Source organism: Urocampus carinirostris, chromosome 10 (assembly GCF_059441175.1).
Source record: "Urocampus carinirostris isolate Australia breed hairy pipefish chromosome 10, RoL_Ucar_1.0, whole genome shotgun sequence".
In the NCBI taxonomy this organism is placed as follows: domain Eukaryota; kingdom Metazoa; phylum Chordata; class Actinopteri; order Syngnathiformes; family Syngnathidae; genus Urocampus; species Urocampus carinirostris.
Genome location: NC_142358.1, coordinates 21,300,953 through 21,318,353, shown reverse-complemented (window position 1 = coordinate 21,318,353; position 17,401 = coordinate 21,300,953). Strand labels below are relative to the sequence as shown.

General features: G+C 36.0%; 2 protein-coding genes across 6 annotated transcripts in view; one reads left to right on the top strand and one right to left on the bottom strand.

Moving 5' to 3' along the window:
* egfem1 (EGF-like and EMI domain containing 1) overlaps positions 1-6,907 on the bottom strand; it is an 88,525-nt gene extending 81,618 nt beyond the window's left edge. Inside the window, exons 1-5 of one of the 3 annotated variants that reach the window (XM_088346452.1) lie at positions 6,839-6,907; positions 5,039-5,170; positions 2,918-3,052; positions 2,747-2,856; positions 2,511-2,615 (exon numbers count right to left, since the gene is read on the bottom strand). In XM_088346452.1, coding sequence (XP_088202578.1) covers positions 2,511-2,615; positions 2,747-2,856; positions 2,918-3,052; positions 5,039-5,121 — 433 coding nt within the window. In that variant the 5' untranslated portion in view covers positions 5,122-5,170; positions 6,839-6,907. Of the gene's footprint in view, positions 1-2,510; positions 2,616-2,742; positions 2,857-2,917; positions 3,053-5,038; positions 6,252-6,838 lie in introns of those variants that run through there. The other 2 variants (XR_015851606.1, XM_088346453.1) reach the window with 2 other exon arrangements.
* Positions 6,908-7,041: 134 nt separating this feature from the next.
* mffa (mitochondrial fission factor a) lies at positions 7,042-15,805 on the top strand. 3 transcript variants are annotated; one of them, XM_088345779.1, is made up of 8 exons: positions 7,042-7,247; positions 8,033-8,244; positions 9,586-9,749; positions 9,862-9,953; positions 11,176-11,340; positions 13,606-13,662; positions 13,832-13,916; positions 15,246-15,805. In XM_088345779.1, the coding sequence occupies exons 2-8, from the start codon at positions 8,037-8,039 to the stop codon at positions 15,375-15,377; spliced, it is 903 nt and encodes a 300-aa protein (XP_088201905.1). In that variant the 5' UTR covers positions 7,042-7,247; positions 8,033-8,036; the 3' UTR covers positions 15,378-15,805. The 3 variants fall into 3 exon arrangements, with proteins under 3 accessions (XP_088201905.1, XP_088201907.1, XP_088201906.1); XM_088345781.1 differs by lacking the exon at positions 11,176-11,340; XM_088345780.1 differs by lacking the exon at positions 13,606-13,662.
* Positions 15,806-17,401: the final 1,596 nt, after the last annotated feature.

Below are 17,401 nucleotides of genomic sequence, written 5' to 3'. Positions count from 1 at the left end.
TGTTTTAAAGCTAGAATTAAGACCCACTTCTATTCAATAGCTTAATATTGATGCTCACCTCATACTTCTCATCTACTCTTTTTTTCCTGTGTTTTTCTAACTGCCTGGCTGGTTGGTGATATGAGGGAGAAGGACAATTCGAGATGTATCAGCACACCAGTATCTACATCCGAAGCATATTAACGCCTGCATCGACCAGCCGGCAGAGATAGGATGCTGTATTGTTGCTGTCTTGGACGTTTTGGACAATTTTACAGGCTTGAGGTTTCGTTGCTGTTATGCACTTTCTGGACAAATTTTACCATGTCATTAATTGTTTTCTTTTAATGACGTTCACTATGTTTTTGTGTACTGTTACCCAATGCTAAATCTATTGCACCCGGGTCATCCCGGAAGGGGGATTACTACTTGTGAGGCCCCTTCTCAAGGTTTTCTATTTTCCTCTTATTTTCCTGAGGTTTTGAGTTTTCCCTTGCCCGCATGTTGGTTTAAGATCAATGGATGGTGTGATTGTAACATGTGCAGTCCTTGGAGATATTTTGTGATTAATTGACTTCTTGTAAGAAGGATGCAAAAAGGCTATTTAATACATCACTCAGAATTTGAGGGTTCAGGGCAGTGCTCCGCAACCCCTAGGTCACGGACTGATACTGGGCCGCACTGAAAAAAAAAAAACGTTGCCTCTTTTTTGCTTATACTATGTATATTTTCCCCCCATTTTATTAACACTCCACTTATTGAAACATGAATATTTTGTTTGTTTGTTTGTTTGTACATGATTCAAATTGAATCTTTTCTTCCGGCGCCGTCACGAATGGCAGCCACTCCAGCAGCTCCCGTGTTATTTTCGATTGTTCTCGATTGTTCTCAGCTCAGGGTTGCTGCTGGAAATGTGAATTTCCCTTCGGGGATGAACAAAGTATCTATCTATCTATCTATCTATCTATCTATCTATCTATCTATCTATCTATCATTCATGTGTGATAGACCTTTTTTTATCCCAAAAAAACAATTCAAAGTTTGGGTGCACTTGATACACTAAGTTTTACAGTAAAATATTAACGTATTTGAATAAGGAATGATCAGTCCAAAAATATCGCTGACCACATTTGGAAAACATCGGATGTAACAGGAATTGAACTCGGGTCGTGGCCCAAATTTCAACTAATAGACCACAAGCATGTAGATGACATTGGAACAGGCTTTAGATTTGATCAGATCCTCATACTACTTTTTCTCATGGCACCACGTTCTAAAGAATCTATTGTCAATGTAAATTATGAACACGTTACCAAAATAAATTTGACTAAGTATTTATTTAATCTCCTTTAAGGTCTTACTCATTATCAGATACAACAGAGTTTATTTTCCTTTGTCGTGCTTTTCAGGACGGCACCGTGACTAATAATAATGTGATCATGAGATAAAACCTAATGCCTTTTCCCATGTCATCTACATTCCAAGTGGTCCAGTGGTTACATAGGATTTAGGCCTAATGGTGGGTGAATCCTTTATTATTTGTATTGGTATTTTTGGTATTTTTATTATTATGACTATTATTATTAATATTATCATTATTATCAGTAATGCTATTATTGTGCCGGGCCAAAAGAAAATTGTCAGACATTAGACCAGTCTGTTTACACAAAAGTTTGGGGACCACTGGTTCAAGGTCCAATACAAGATAGGTGTTGTTTGTTTTGATCAGCAACTTGGATCATTTCAAGTAACCACTTTTTGCAGCCAATGGAACCCACAGGGCAAAATTCTAATCTAAAGTTACAAGTACTGAAAGAGAAACGGTGTGTGCACACTAATGCGCACAGGTACCGTAGTCGGATCAGTTGAATGAATAAACATTAGGAATATACCAAATTTTAAGTCACGAACAATTTTTGTCAATATTTTATGACGTGATGTTGGTGCATCCTATACATGCAAGCCTAGAGTAAAAAAACGAAAACTACCCTGAAACTTTCAATCAGACTATTTGCAGTCAGACTGAGACAATGATCGGATATCTGTTTGCGTTTACTGTACATGGGTTTACAAACCCAAAGACAGTATCGGCAATATTCTGATCTTAATCAAACAATTGCCTGCATGTTAACAAAGTAATTGTTATTTGAAAAGACAAATAATGGCAATATTAGGGATTAAACAATTGCTGGTACTGTTCCCAATATCAGACTTTTTTAAGGGATCATTATTTACGATAGTAGCTGCGATGTATAGTGACTGCTTTCTAGCGACCATTCAACAATAAAGCATAATCTGAAACTTAAAGAATGCAATAAGAAAATATTAATTGGAGATTTGAAATCTTTTTAAATATCAGTCATTTTTGCTGAGGGACATTCATTTTATGTATGGTATGGTAATGTATTTGTTATTGGTATCGAAGACTACTCAAGACATTCCGAAAAAAATGTGATATCAAACAGCCGTAATAAAATTTCTAAGGACAGGTGAATTTTGTATAATAAAAAAGGCAGACAAAATAAACTTACCATACTGGCATCGTGTCCCTTTAAAGCCTTTTGGACAATTACATATCTGATCCCCACTCTCAGCGCATCGACCTCCGTTAAAACACATATTGGCACTGCATATCCCTACAGGTTTAATATGAAGAGAACATGTCACAATGATACAGATAACTTATAAATGTATCTATAATCACATTATTTATTTTTTCAATCATCATGAATATGTATCATGCTAACGTTAAAATGCTAATACCCACTATGTAGACAACCTCGTTCACCATCCCTTTGAGTCCAACCAGGGCAGCACTTAAAAACAGAGTGAATGTTTGTCCTGTACACTTGTCTGTAAGTTGTGTAGTAAGTTGTCCTGCAATGATAATGATTTAATTTTATCTTGTAAACGAAAAATGTGCAACACTTCCACTCACCTCCTTTCAAAACCAGTACACCATCGATAGCCTGTGCAGCCCTGCCTCCATACTTTCACCATGCGTGTAAAAGCTTGAACGCAAGGCTGAGGGACCCCCAAAAGACTCATCTCTTGGTCGGAACAAACATTGGGCCTAGAATGCAGAAAGAGATGAAAGTATCTGTTGCTAAAGCCTTGAGAATTAATTTCAGAAAATAAAAGTGAACAGACCTTTCGCATGGTCCATATTAAATTGATACTGCGATATTTTACTATTATATATTGCTGTATTGTGCAGTGCAACTTAAAAAGAGTGCTACAAAACACAAGGAAGCAAACAAACTACGGAAAGTTAAAGTGACCAAACCGCACAATTTTTCTTCTTTTTTTTTGCCCAGTATTTCACATGTTTTTTGCGTGTGAGGGTATCTGTAGCTGCAAGATTGTGGACAATCACCTCAGCTCCTTCAAAGTGAGCCTCATCTTATATCAGATGAATACAAATTTATTGAGCTACGAGTTTTTTTTTTTAATGCACATATATGTTTGAATTTAGGGATGTCAAACTCTGTTTGGGTCTGGGGCCGGATACGGACTTTCTGTACTCAGGCGGGACAGATCAGGAAAATAATTCAAAATGTTTCACTTTGTGTTTCAGTATTATGCTTAATTATTCAGACTACATTATTAACCTACCCTACATTCTTTATTCACGAATGACATGTAATGGTGTAATAATAGTCTGTGGTTTGCATTAATCTGTGGTCTGTGCAGCCCTTTGAGACTCTTTGTGATTAAGGGCTATACAAATAAACATGACTTGACTTGACTTGTCAAGGGATCTTTTTCGAAACACAACACATTTACATACTGTACCTGCCAGCACTACCGCTTTTCGCTCCACTAAAAACGTCTACCGCTTTTTCAAACATTGTACCACTTTTTCAAATTAAAACAACAGCAAAAAATTTGACTCAAGACAAGTACTTTAATCTACAGCTCCTTAATTTGAAGTGAAACTAAGTGTTGTGCATGAATACATTGTTTCTGTCTTGGTAAAAGTGTGCCACTACAGGTTTTATACAAGCACATTGTTTTAATATTCTGGAGATGGATTGTGTTTTGCGTTTGCAATAAAATCTACTGCATTGTAATGTCAAAAGGTGGGCATGTATGCATTCATTCACAAACATTCTGGGAAAATTATTTGATGGTTGGCATTGAACGTGTTAATTGGTTTGTTTTAAAAGTCAAGTCAAATCACGTTGTTTGTATCACAAGAATTCTCAAGGACTGTCCTGATTGAAAACTAAAGACTAATATTACACCATCCCCTACACCTGAACCAACTCACCATGCGATACAAATTCAAAACTACCCTCTAGTGGTTGGAGAGCCCATTTGGTTTGCAATTATTTGAAAAATAGCTTTTTTACAAAAATTACCTAATGCCTTGCTTCTTTTCTTTTTACATACTTACATACTTTATGGCGGGTCGGACATAATCACCGAATGGGCCAGATTTAGCCGGCAGGCCATATATATGACACTTCAGTTATATTTCATGTGATTTTGCTTATTATTTACCACTAGGAGGCGCTAAATAATACACAATGTCCCTTCATGTTGATAACAAATTTGCTAAGTGTGTTACCTTGCATGTTAGTTCATCAGGTGGTTACAAACTTGAGGACATTTTTGTATGGTTAATGATTTGGTGGAAATGTTCAATAATTTAACCACTTTTGTGAGTGAGAAATTCCGATCTTAAAGCTGTGTGTCCCTTTCAGGAGATTTCTTTTTCTCAAATTCATTAGACGTCTTCAAGTAAAGTAGAACAGGGTCTACCTCTACAGACCATCTGGCTCCAATTCAGACCAGCTTGAAGTTAATTAGAGGAAGTGTTCAGCTTTTCTTTTCAATAAAACTTTTTTTTTAACTTGTCCAAAACGTTTATCATGGGTATAATAGTAAAAGGGAATTCGTTTTGGAATGCATGCTAGAGTTAGTATTTTAAATAATTCAATGTCATTGATATCTTGCAAGTGCGAGCTCTAGTGGCCGCGCGCGTCATGTGCGTTTATGCATAAACTACAATGAGACCTGATAAAATGTTTTAATATTCAAATAATTTACTTACATTCCTAATTGCAGTTCCAAAGAATAGCCGGCGTGCAATGTGCTGAAGCACATCAGAAACACAGTCCAAATATTTGGGGGCATATTTTCTGTCCGTTAGGAAGCCAATAAACATCAGGTTGCCGTGCAGCTTCTGGATCCATCAAATAGATACGTTGAAAAAAATCATCTGTCTTGGCACAATAACTTGTTGCAAGTCGTTTTTGTCCCGTAATGTGGTCTCAAAGTAAGCTCGATTCAGTTTTGAGAGGGGGCAGGTCGGCTTCTCGTGTCAAAAGGTTTGCTCTTAGACGCACCACCCACAAAGCGTTGCTTGCTTGGCATAATCCCCTAACACAGCTTGATTTTTGTTTTTTTTTAAATTTTTAAAGTTAAGTTTTTGTAATTGTTATAATCAATGAGTACGCAATTAAAAGTTAATTTAAATGATATTTCAAAACAATAAAACTTCCTGTGAACGTCAGCCAATTGCGCCCCTTATTAATGATTGGAATCTCCCTTATATAGCGATAATAACGTTACAAAACCATATTTACTCACAGCAAACAAAACATGTAGAATTAAAACATAGAAAATTCGTGGAAACAAGTTTATTTTTTACCAGATAAAAATCACAGTTATTTCAGCATCTTCCTTCGTTCTTTCCTCACAGTAAATTTCATGTTGCTTATTATTCGTAGATTTGAGCCGAACTGGGCAAAAAACGAAATCACACTAAAAATGAAACGATTTGATTAAAAAACATATTTTCTCGTGCAGAAATTACAAGATGAAATTGTGAAAAAAAAACGTATAAAATACGAGGAACGCGTTTGATTAACAGGTATACTCATATATCTCATCTCATTAGCCGTACCGCTTATCCTCATTAGGGTCGCGGGGGGGGGGCTGGAGTATGTATAACAAAAAAGATCAAAGACTACCAATATATTATTTTTTGTGTGAGTATTGATTTGCGTTTTAATAACTATTATATCGTAAATTACCGTATTTTTTGGTTTGAACAATTTTATTGACACTTTTAACGGCAAATAAACAATGTGAGGTATGAACAATTTTTCTCGACACTTTTAACAGCAATTAAGCATATTCACAATTTCGTTTTATCATTTTCTAACAAAATGACGTTTGAACAATTTTTGTCGACATTTTTAACAGCAATTAAACACATTCACAATTTCATTATAACCAGGGTTGGGTAGTTACTTTAACTTGATTACTTTCAATTACTTTTGGATGAATCCAATACCAAATATGCTAATACAAGACAGAAGAAACTAAATATGACTACAATTATGACTCACAACACGTGGTAAGCTTTCTCTCCTGGCTTTGATCTCTTTGATCTCCGGCAAAACTAACATAAAATGCGACAAAAACAAAATGAAAATAAATCCAAACAGCTTGCCAACATCATTTTTACCGTTCCATGTATTCCGTTACTCCCCAAGCCTGCACAAAATTTAGTAATTTTATTCATATTTAGTTTCTTTTGTCTTTTATTAGCATATTTGGTATTTAGAGTAATCCAAAAGTAATTGAAAGTAATCAAGTTAAAGTAACCCTACCCAACCCTGATTATAACATATTCTAACAATATGAGGTTTGAACAAGTTTTATCGACACTTCTAACAGCAGTTAACCAATGTGTAAAGGGCAATACTATTGTGCAGGGGGATTGCTCAATTACCGTATTATTATTTTTTTGTTTGAACAAATTTATTGACACTAATAACAGCAAACAAACAGTGAGTATAAATGTAGGTATGTATAAATCCACAAATAAGGCTGGTCAACTCACGCATGATATCACCTTGTTATTGTTATGATTATTCTTACTAGCAATGACACACGATTTTGAACATTATTGGTCAAAGTAATCTTGGAATATTGTCCAAGGGTAACTAAAGTTAAAATTGAGAGAAATGAGTTAACACGTGCAACTTTGTTCGTAAATACATTACAGCTTTTAATTTGAGCGGTCGTCTCCCTGCGTCACTTCCGGCGAAGATTGCGATCTTCCTGTCCTACAGAAATCACAGTTAGATGAGTGAAGTTCCCAAATGAATGGTACACCCCTCTCCGTAAATAGTTCTTAAATTTGGTCAAACATTTAGTTTAAACTACATATTTTCTCGTGGCCCAGGATCTTTATTGGAACTCATCACGGACATAGCTACTTTCAACTTAAGAGGAAGGGTGTGAAACAGGTCTGAACTTGAATTGTGCTAATGGTGTAGCTGCTATTTTTTTCGTTTAAACGCAGTTGCCCAACGGTTTTTTCTATTGTTTCCTAAATATTATCAAACAATGTGATATCACTCCAATACAGTTGTATTTTATACAAGCATTTAATAACTAACTACTAATTTTCTGAGGGTGACCGCTATTATGTAGCAGTCAAAGCTATTAAGAGCAAACATGGTTTGTTTTCCTGCCATTCGACAGCTCGTAATAGAAATTACGTGTGCATTGTGATTTACTTGTTCTCGTGAACGAGCTATTTTTCTCCGCCATTTTCTACTTGCGGTAGAAATTGCATTGAGTTTGTCCTTTGTTTCGGAATGTTTACTGGTAATTAGCCTTCGGTCTGTCAAATGACTGTTTTCATCATGTGGTTTGTTTTTACATTAGACATTTCTATCTCTCCTGTTGTCTTTGATTGTAACTGTGTTCCTAAAAACAAAACAACAAAAAACATCCCCTGAATTATACTTTATTAAACTTAAACTCATATGGCTTTGCTTAGATTGGTCTCAACAGTACAAAACATATGTAGTTATTATTCATATTTCATTCACATTACCTGTTAAGCTGTAAGGTATAAAGATGATCCTTAAACTGAGGACAACACAAAAGTTAAGCAGCTCGCCCCTGACAATAATAGACAAACAAATTGTGAATATAACTATCTGGTAGAAGGTCAGTTGCTACGTATGACGTTGTATGTATTTTAACCATTACTTTGTCAAAAGTTATCCCCTTCTCTTTACAGCCAAATGAGCGGGGCAACCTTCCCCTCTCCCGTTTCCGAAATGGCAGAAATCAACCGCCTCCACTATGATTTGGAATATACAGAAGGCATCAGCCAGAGAATGCGCATACCTGAGATGCTTAAAGTGGCTCCACAAAGTGACTCTAAGGCTATGTCACAGCAGCTTTCTCACAGTGTTATAATGCAGGTCCCGGAGAGAATTGTTGTCTCAGGTTTGTATACTTTTCGGTGTCATCCATTGGTGCTTTTCCATTACTCTCAGTTTTGCACGAAATGCTTTTTGTGCTATAGCAAATTTTTAATGGAAACGGGGGGTTTCAAAAAGTTGAATATTATCTAATATTTCCTAAGGGATGTTAGACTCTCGTGAGGTGCTCACACTTTTCTCAGTACTTCCATCTGTTATTTGACTCAGTCTTAAAAAGCAGTTATATTTTTTATTAAATATTATTAGGATGTTAATACCTTAAATAAGGCAACATTTTAAAAATATTAATGAGGAATGTTTCAAAAAAGTAAAACATTAAGATAAAGTTATGAATTTTTGTGTAGTGTAATAAAAAATATAGGATGTCACATAAGCTGTGTCCCCCAACTCCATTCACATCTCACTTTGAACAGTTTGTATGAGCACTTTGAGTCTGTTTTTGTCCGAGTACAGCTCAGAAACTGCACTCTTCACTGCAGCTGACTCTGGTTCACTTTCCATCCTTATCCTCCTCGACCTGAGTGTCACCTTCGATACCATTTCTCACCTAATACCACTCAGTAGAATTTCCTCAACTGGCATTACCTACACCCAACTCCAATGGTTCCATTCCTACCTCACAGACTGTACTCGGTTAATACAACTCAAGTCCTTCTATGAGCCCTCTCCTGCTATCACAGGTGTGCTCCAGGGCTTTATCGTGAGGCCCCTCCTTTTCCTAACTTATCTCCCCCCTAGGCCAACATTACCATTTATTTCGACTGTTGTGTAATTCTGCTTGTCTGCTCTGTGGCATTGGTTTTCATTCGGAACATGACAATCAAACGTTGCAGAACGAATAGGTGAGGATTCCACGATGTAAAATAAATACACATTTTTTCAACCTATGATCTTTCTTTAAAAAAACAACAACATTGGTGTGATAGTTTATGTACTTTTGCCTATTATTCAAATCAATGTTTTGTTTGTTTACTGAATTATTTTTTTGTACCACTTTGATGCACTAAATATTACACTCTGTCCCTTTTAAACATTGCATGATATTTAGTCACTTGAGAGTCAAAAAGCCAATCACTATTATGCAAATGTAGCCTTTTTTTGTGAAGATTTTAATAGGAACACACCTTCTAATTTATCCCAGTTTCTCTTGATTGGTCACCATGTATTTGCTGTTGCGGAATTAAAATATACAAAAGAAACTTCCTTTTATTCACTATCCAAACAGATTCTCCTCACAAGGGTGTAATCCAGCATCATAAAAAAAAACCTTTGTGCTGGTTTAAAGTGTTGAATCAAGACATAGACTAAAGTTAAAAGGTTTGATTTATGACATTCTTTTCTTTAGGTGACAATGATGACAGCAAGTTTTCAAGACCAAGAGACCTTGATTTAATCCAGTCAACACCATTAGAAGCCTTGTCCCTGAAGACACCACCCAGAGTGCTTACACTAAGTGAGCGACCTCTCGATTTCCTGGAGGAGTATCGAGCTGCTCCAGAAAGCTCCGTGGTAAGTGAATTTGAATCCTGTTCCATTACTGTATGGGAAAATCAATTACAAAAAATAGAACTTTGACTTACAGTAAATCTTAATTGGCCCTTCATCATTCTCACCGTTTTAGATGCGGCCCCAAGGGCGATCCAGACGAGAACGTTCAGCAAGTGAGAACGCAGCTGTCCGTCATAGCAGTCCTTTAATGCACAATGACTCAGCGTGAGTATTTATTCAGATATCTCTGGCACTACGCACCTCTTGCATGATGCATCATTTTTCCTGCTTCATACTTTCACCTCATTTTGTGATTGAAATGTTTGTGTAGGGGTGTTGGAGGCATTTGTTCAATAATTCAATAAAATGTCTCTGACCGTCACCAATTTAATTTTGAATGGTTAGAAAAGTGTATCAAAACATGTTGCAATGATTTAACTTTTATCGGAATGTTTAAATTTTAAAATAATACCAAGTTTTCATGTATTCCTTTTTTCCTAGCTTGTATGGTTTCTAGAGCTGCAACACCGACTATTGAAACAATTAGTCAAATATTCAGATATTTTTATTTTTTTCTGAAATTTTGCATAACGTTGATTTCATTTATGTGGCAAATTATGATAAACACAGGAAACCAGTTTTCAATGAAAAATAACATACAATACGGATTCATAGGGAAAAAAAATCTAAAACCAATTGCACACTGTGCTCAGTCAGTATAGACAAATCCATAAATAAACTTGTGTCTATTTTTAGGGACAGGCAAAATAAATGAAAATCGTGTACATTTTTGTATCCCTGCAAACCAAAAAACGGCATTATTAGAAGTAAAATGGTAAGTAAAATATGAAGTCAATTTTGTGAATTACAAAAAGTGGTCAACCGCAAAGTCTGGAACAAAATTGCTGAACAATATTTCAACAGTTTAAAATCAAGCAGTTAGAGAAACTTGTCTTGCGACATTGGCGACAATGAAATTCATAGTCATTTAATTTTTTGTTGACAACATCGATCAATCGTTTTGGGTTCCGATTGGTTCCATGTTTCTTAATTTTGTAACTTGTAGTATTTTTAAGGTTCTACTTTGTGTTTGTTACACATTTGTACAGTATTTTAGTACTTGCCAATTAAAGTTAGAACTTGCTGTTTTTAACAATCGTCTTATTATTCTTAAAATATTTGTAATACTATTAAAAATGCACAGAGTTAGTACATTAGATAAACATTGAAAATTTGTTTAATTTTTACGTTTCACTTTGCAGTATCCTGCTGGCTTTTTAGTTTGCTTTGGATGTCGCAAACGCTTTTTGAGCTTCTTAGTTGTGCTGCTTTTTTAATATTGCTGCAAAACTAACTAATTTGGGCATAGTTCCTTCTCATTACCCCTCTCCTTTTCCCTTCTTGTTTTCTTCTCAAAATTGGCTTCTAAATGGTTGCCTCCAAGCAGTGCAACAGCATACACCCAAGACACTCACCACCCCATGTCCCCTCCCACTGTGGCTGAAGAAGAAAACAACTTGTACTGCGCTAGTGGCGTTTTATCTTTCCTCCAGTGCACGACACGTCAGGCCTACCTGAAGGTCCTAGAGGTCTTGGATGAAACTCCCCGCAGGTGACCTCTCAATTGCCCTGTGATCTCTTATCTGGCCACTAAGACAAATAGATGCTGTTCTTTAATATTAGTCAATACCATTTTGTAGTGCAGTTTTTTTTAAATATTTGTCTTAGGCTAAAAACGTTACTTTAACAATGGATCGATTTACTAAGGCTAAAAAGTTTGGCTGCAAATTGTTTATGTACTCAATGTTACAGGACAATTTGATACAGTGGCTTGCAAAGGTATTTGAACTTTTCAACGTTTTGCCGCATTTCAGGCTACAAACATAACAATAGAAAAATATATTTTGTGGAACACAAATGTGAAGTAGAGCAAAATGTATTCGTGATTTTATAAAAAAATTTAACATGAAAAACTGATAAGTGGGATGTGCAATTTTTTATTGCTCCCCTTTGCTCGCAGCAAACTCATTCCAGATGCTCAGTGAGGAGCTCTGAATATGCTAATGTCATCAGCTAAATGGCTGATGATGCCAAATAGAATCTACCTGTGTGAAAACAAGTTTCCATAGCTAAATCTATCCGGTCTGTGATAGCCTCAGGATTCTGTTAAACTTGCAGAGAGAATCAAGAAGAACAAGGAACGAAATTCCAGTCATGTCCGAGATACTGTTGTGGAGAAATTTAGGATACAAAAATGTCCCAAGATTTAAACATCTCAAAGAACACTTTTATAATTTGGATCAAATTGGAACAAGTATGAGACCACTGCAAGTCTACTAATACTAGAGTCTATCAAAATATTCACTTGGAACTAGAAGACTGATCAGAAATGCAGCCAAGAGGCCGATGATCAATCTGGATGAACTGCACTCTTCTACGGCGCAGATTGGGAGTCGGTCCATAGTACAAAAATCAGTTGTACACTTCACAAATCTGGCCTTTCTGGAAGAGTGGCAAGAAGAAGGTTATTTCTCAAAATCTTCCATAAAAGGTCTTGTTTAAAGTCAGCTACAAGTCACTAGACTAAAAAACATGTGGAAGAAGGTGCTCTTGTCTGATGAAACAAAAAAAAAAACGTTTTGGCCACAATGCAAAATGATATGTTTGCCGAAAAAGCAAGACAGCTCATTACCCTTAACACACCATCACCAAGGTCACACATGGTCGTGGCAGCATTGTGGTTTGGGGCAGGGACACGGAAGTATTGTAAAATTGATGGGAAGATGAGTGGATCCAAAAACAGGGCCATTGTGAAGAAGATACAAGAATGAAAAGCAAAATGTGGTTCTACAAAGTATTACTCCAAGGGGGGAAATAATATTTTATGCTCCACTATCAGTTTTTGTTTGAAATGTATACAAAAAAATCCAATGCATTTTGACCCACATCTCAATTGTATTAAACCTTAGTTTATTTTTGGTCAATATTTTTTAATTTTCTATCGTTGTGTCTGAAGACTGAAAATTTCAAGGAGGCTGAATAGTTTCGCAAGGAACAATATCAAACTGTAATGCCATTGTCCTTGGTTTTGAGTTTTAACACTTTTCACATGTTTTACCATGTGTATGTTTGCATGCCATTTTAAAGTGATCGGTGAATATCTATACTCGTATGAGTCTAAAGTCTGAAATTACTGAAAATAATTGACACCATTTGTATGAACCATCTAGATTTATTTCATTATCATTGGGTAACCTCTGACTAATTGGGCTAACTCTCACAATAATAGCCTTCTAAATACTATACTAATCAAAATCACAATTCAATTAAAAACACCTACGAGGTACAGCACAAAACGGCCCCCATTTTACCATAATGAGTGGTGGAGGTATTCTAGAAAGATAAAATGTAAGCCAAGGTTCTCTTAAAGTTCACACTTGATTCACTGTCTCTTTGTGCATTGCGATTACTAAAAACGTACTTTTCAAATCCATGACTAAAAATAAAACACGGTCACAAGAAAATAAATGACCATTCACTCTAAACATGACATGTAAAAATGTCTTGGCTAATTTTTTATATACTGGATTTTATATTAAATCCATATTTACCAAAATAAAAATCTTAATGAGGACTGTTTTTTTGACAGAACTTTATAATACGAGAGGTGAAATGGATTTATCTACAATGAAGGACAGCGTAACTAGTTTTGCAATTTGTCAAAAATGTTTAATTGGCAAGCTTGGAGAGTCAATAAATGCAGTTACCAGCCTAGGTTAGGGACTGTATCCTCATCTCTTTGCATGCTTGTGGAACAATGCTTTGTGGCAGTGCTAGCTCTTATATTTCCCAAACCTGTATTTCCTCACCCTTATAGAGAAGCATCACTTCGAGGGGGGTCAGCTTCAAGCTCCAACCCCCTGCATGAATCCAGGTAACACCAAATAGATTTCACATTCCATTTTCTTCTCCCTATAGCCATCCTTTCCTTCTTGTTGCTCAGTGCACCTTTTGTTTGGAAATGAGCATATCATATGACATCCACTATTTTGTCTGATGTAAATTAAATATTAAAATAAATTATTATGCATGTTTTGTTTTAGGTTTGCCCTGTCAGCATATGAAGCTTCTTTGGATGGGGGATCTGATGACATGACCATCGTAGATGCAGCAACACTTCGACGACAGGTTGAATCTTTGAAATATTACATCATCAGTTTTCAGTACTTTAGACAGGGATGCTTACGAGTCAATCTCAATTTATAACTCATAATCGGTAGATGTAGTGACTTAAAAAAAACATGGTTAGGTTTCCAAGTGTGTCTTTCAGCTAGTTCTGATGGATGAGATAAGAGTGGGCAAATTTCAATGGTGCATGGAGTACAGCATAGTATGCTTAGGGGTGTCTCAAGTCGTCGCTCGTGGCTCAATCATAAGATTTATTCAATTACCGGGTCTAAAAACAGGTTACATTTCTCACCTGCCAGGCCACGTCTTGTTCTTCCTGACATGCTCCGGTGGAGTGTAATGGTACTTTTTTGTTCTTAATTCGAATCAGAAGCTTGGATTTTCTGTGAAAAAAGAAAATCTGAGCAAAAACGAAAATCTCTCACCTTTTTTGCAAAATTTGCTGTTTTGAAGTCAAAAAAGGGTTCTGTAGATCCAAGGATAAAATCCTTAGATATGGGAGTATAGAAATTTTCCAGAGTAAGTCGGGCGTTTGAGGTAGTGCATCTGAATAATAACCAATGTTGTTTGCTTGGGTGGGAGTACTACATTTATTACTGTATAACGTGCACTTTTCTTTACCTAAAAAAACTGCCTTATGTTCTGGTGCGCCTGATAGTGTGGAAAATCCAGAATATCCGTTTTTAAAAGACAGTCAAGTAAATCCAATCCAGGGTTCCCACGGATCTTTAAAAGTCTTAAAAGCCATTGAAATTTTATTTTTTTTTCAAAGTAAGGCCTTAATTGGCATTAAAATTGCTTGAATCTAATTTTTGAAAATCTTAAAAATGTGAACATATTATTAAATTTAAGATTTGTTTGCATTCAAAATATTTAGTAGCATTAATTAATTTTCGGTTTTTAATAATGCATCGATTTACTTTTGTGGCAACGTTGCATGACCACAATAACGAACAGAAAAAGGGTGATGTGATTTCAGTCGGGCCTTTTCGAGCAGACGCGTGTCTTGGGTCTACCCACGTCTGTCCATTGCTATAAGATGTGTGATGTCATGTGTATGAGGCACAATGTGTTGTGTGCAAGAAATAGTTGTGGGGTTTTGTTTGTTTCAATTGTGGGTTTTTTTTTGTCATCTAGGATCTTAAAATTTTATTTCAATGATCATACATAAAAGTCTTGAATTCAACCCAAGCCGTAGGAAACCTGCAATCTCACAAGCCTAGATATCTAATCTTTCAGGATTTGTGTCTTCTATCTTGTGAGCATCCCTGGTTTCAGGAAAGTAAGCAAAATCAAACTAAAAAAATATCATTTCCTTTTAATTTGTAGCTCATCAAGTTAAATCGGCGGCTCCAGCTTCTGGAAGAGGAGAATAAGGAGCGAGCAAAACGGGAGATGATCCTTTACTCGGTCACTGTTGCTTTCTGGATGGTTAACACTTGGGTGTGGTTAAGACGCTAAAAGTACATTTAATATTGATCTTCTTACTACTGCACAACCAGTCAAGAAATATCCCCAAGCTGTGTTTGACATGTTACCTTGCTGCCATTGGAGCAACAGCTTAGCCTATTGCGCAATTCCCTCAAGTTATTTGTTTGGGTTTATAAAATATAGACCCATACAGTTCTGTTTTTCTACTTGTGCTGTTAGTTTTTTTGTTAGTTTTTCATTTTGTTTTTTTTTTCTTTGCCGATTAAGGTGTGATTTTAAAACCAAATGCTGAGCAATTCTAAGTATAACTTGTAAATACTGTATGTATCATTTTAGGAAAGGAGTAATGTTATATTTTGTTTCTCAATGTAAATGGTGAGGAATGCTAGGCGTGACTTGTAAATATGTATCGCTTTAAATAGGAGTTATTAATAAAGTATGTCTGTATAACTAAGAAACTGGGAGGTTGTGGTACATGTCTGTAATCTACATATTTATTGCAAAGTGCCATTGGCAGTGAATAGAACTCCTGAAAAAGTGACTTTTTTGTTTCATAAGAAAACATTCCAAGAATTTCAACTGAAACATTCAATTTAATAACTCATAACTCGCCCCCAATTAGTTTTTCTATTCTAACCAAGATTTTTAGAGAATACTGTATAATGCACACTTCACACATTTCCTTCCAAGAGTTCAGATCGTGAAAAATGGTTATCTGTTGCTGATTACACATTTACCTATCTCAGTTTGTCATCAAAAGAAAGGCCATGACGTTTTTTGTTGGCTCATTCGATGTATGATATTCATTATAATCAGTTTAATAGTTACACTATATATTTGACTGTTACCCAGTATATGTGCCGGTACCAGCCTTTTTTAAGTTATTGGTACTCGTTACAGTCTATATCAGTTTTGGTTGCTTTCTCGTGTTCGTTTGACAAGTACACCTGTAATGGAGTGGTAAACTGACGTGGAATAAATGCAATAAAGAAAATATGTTGGAATTTAAAGGAGGAATGGGAGTCTATGCACTGATGGTATCACTATGCAGTATCAATGATTACGCAATTTGGATAGCGGAATGTGTCTGAAAACATGAACATCCCTGGCAATCATCAAAAGTAGATAGTGGGTGGGTGGGTTCTTCCCTTAACCACTAGGACTGAAGGGGGACCATTTCCTGTGGTGTGTCTTGGGTGAGTACAGCCTGGCCAACACATGTGTTCACCCTGTCTTGAACCAGGATCAACAATTGATTTATTGCACCAAACCTTTTGTTTTATGTGTAAATCTTTTCTGTGACAATATATAATATAAGTTACAGTCATCAATGCAGGCCATTTTATTGAAATAACTTAATGGGCTACATTTCTAAGATAAGTAACGCACTGTTACACGAATGATAAGGAACAACCTCGGAAAAACCTCTCCGAAGATTTCGACCACATATATATATAAAAACATTGAATAATTGTTTTCAAAGAATGATTGTATCAAGCACAGGATGCTTTAAATCTGTTGACCAAAGGACTGCTTTTTATTTTTGCACAAAAATTCCAAATGTGCTTCATCAGTGGAAAGGGCAATTTTCATATCATGATTAGCTTCCAGACTGTTTCGTTGTTTTGTTTTCACATCTAAGAGTTGAAAACTAGCCTCACACTTGTACGCAATAACAAAATGAACGTAGTATTCCACAGCGAGTTATGGGAACAGTTCCAACCCTTCACTCCAAAAGGTACTGTTTGACTTAATCCGTTGACTGATGGTTTCTGAATAAGAGTTCGATGAGTTATTCCTTTTTGTTGTTGTCCTGCATCGTGTCAAGATTGAAACCAAAAGGATCTTGAATCCGTGATTCTTCTTTTTAAGACAATTTATTAGGATACATGCAGGACAAAGCACTATCAAAGTCAAGTCCACTCCTGCCTCTTCGGCCACGCGTCTTTCTATGCCACTGCCACTGTAAGGCTGGGGCACGTGGCACTTCCTGAATTACTAATCTGTGCTGGACTCAAAATCGGATGGATAGGATGTGAGACTACAGAAGAAAT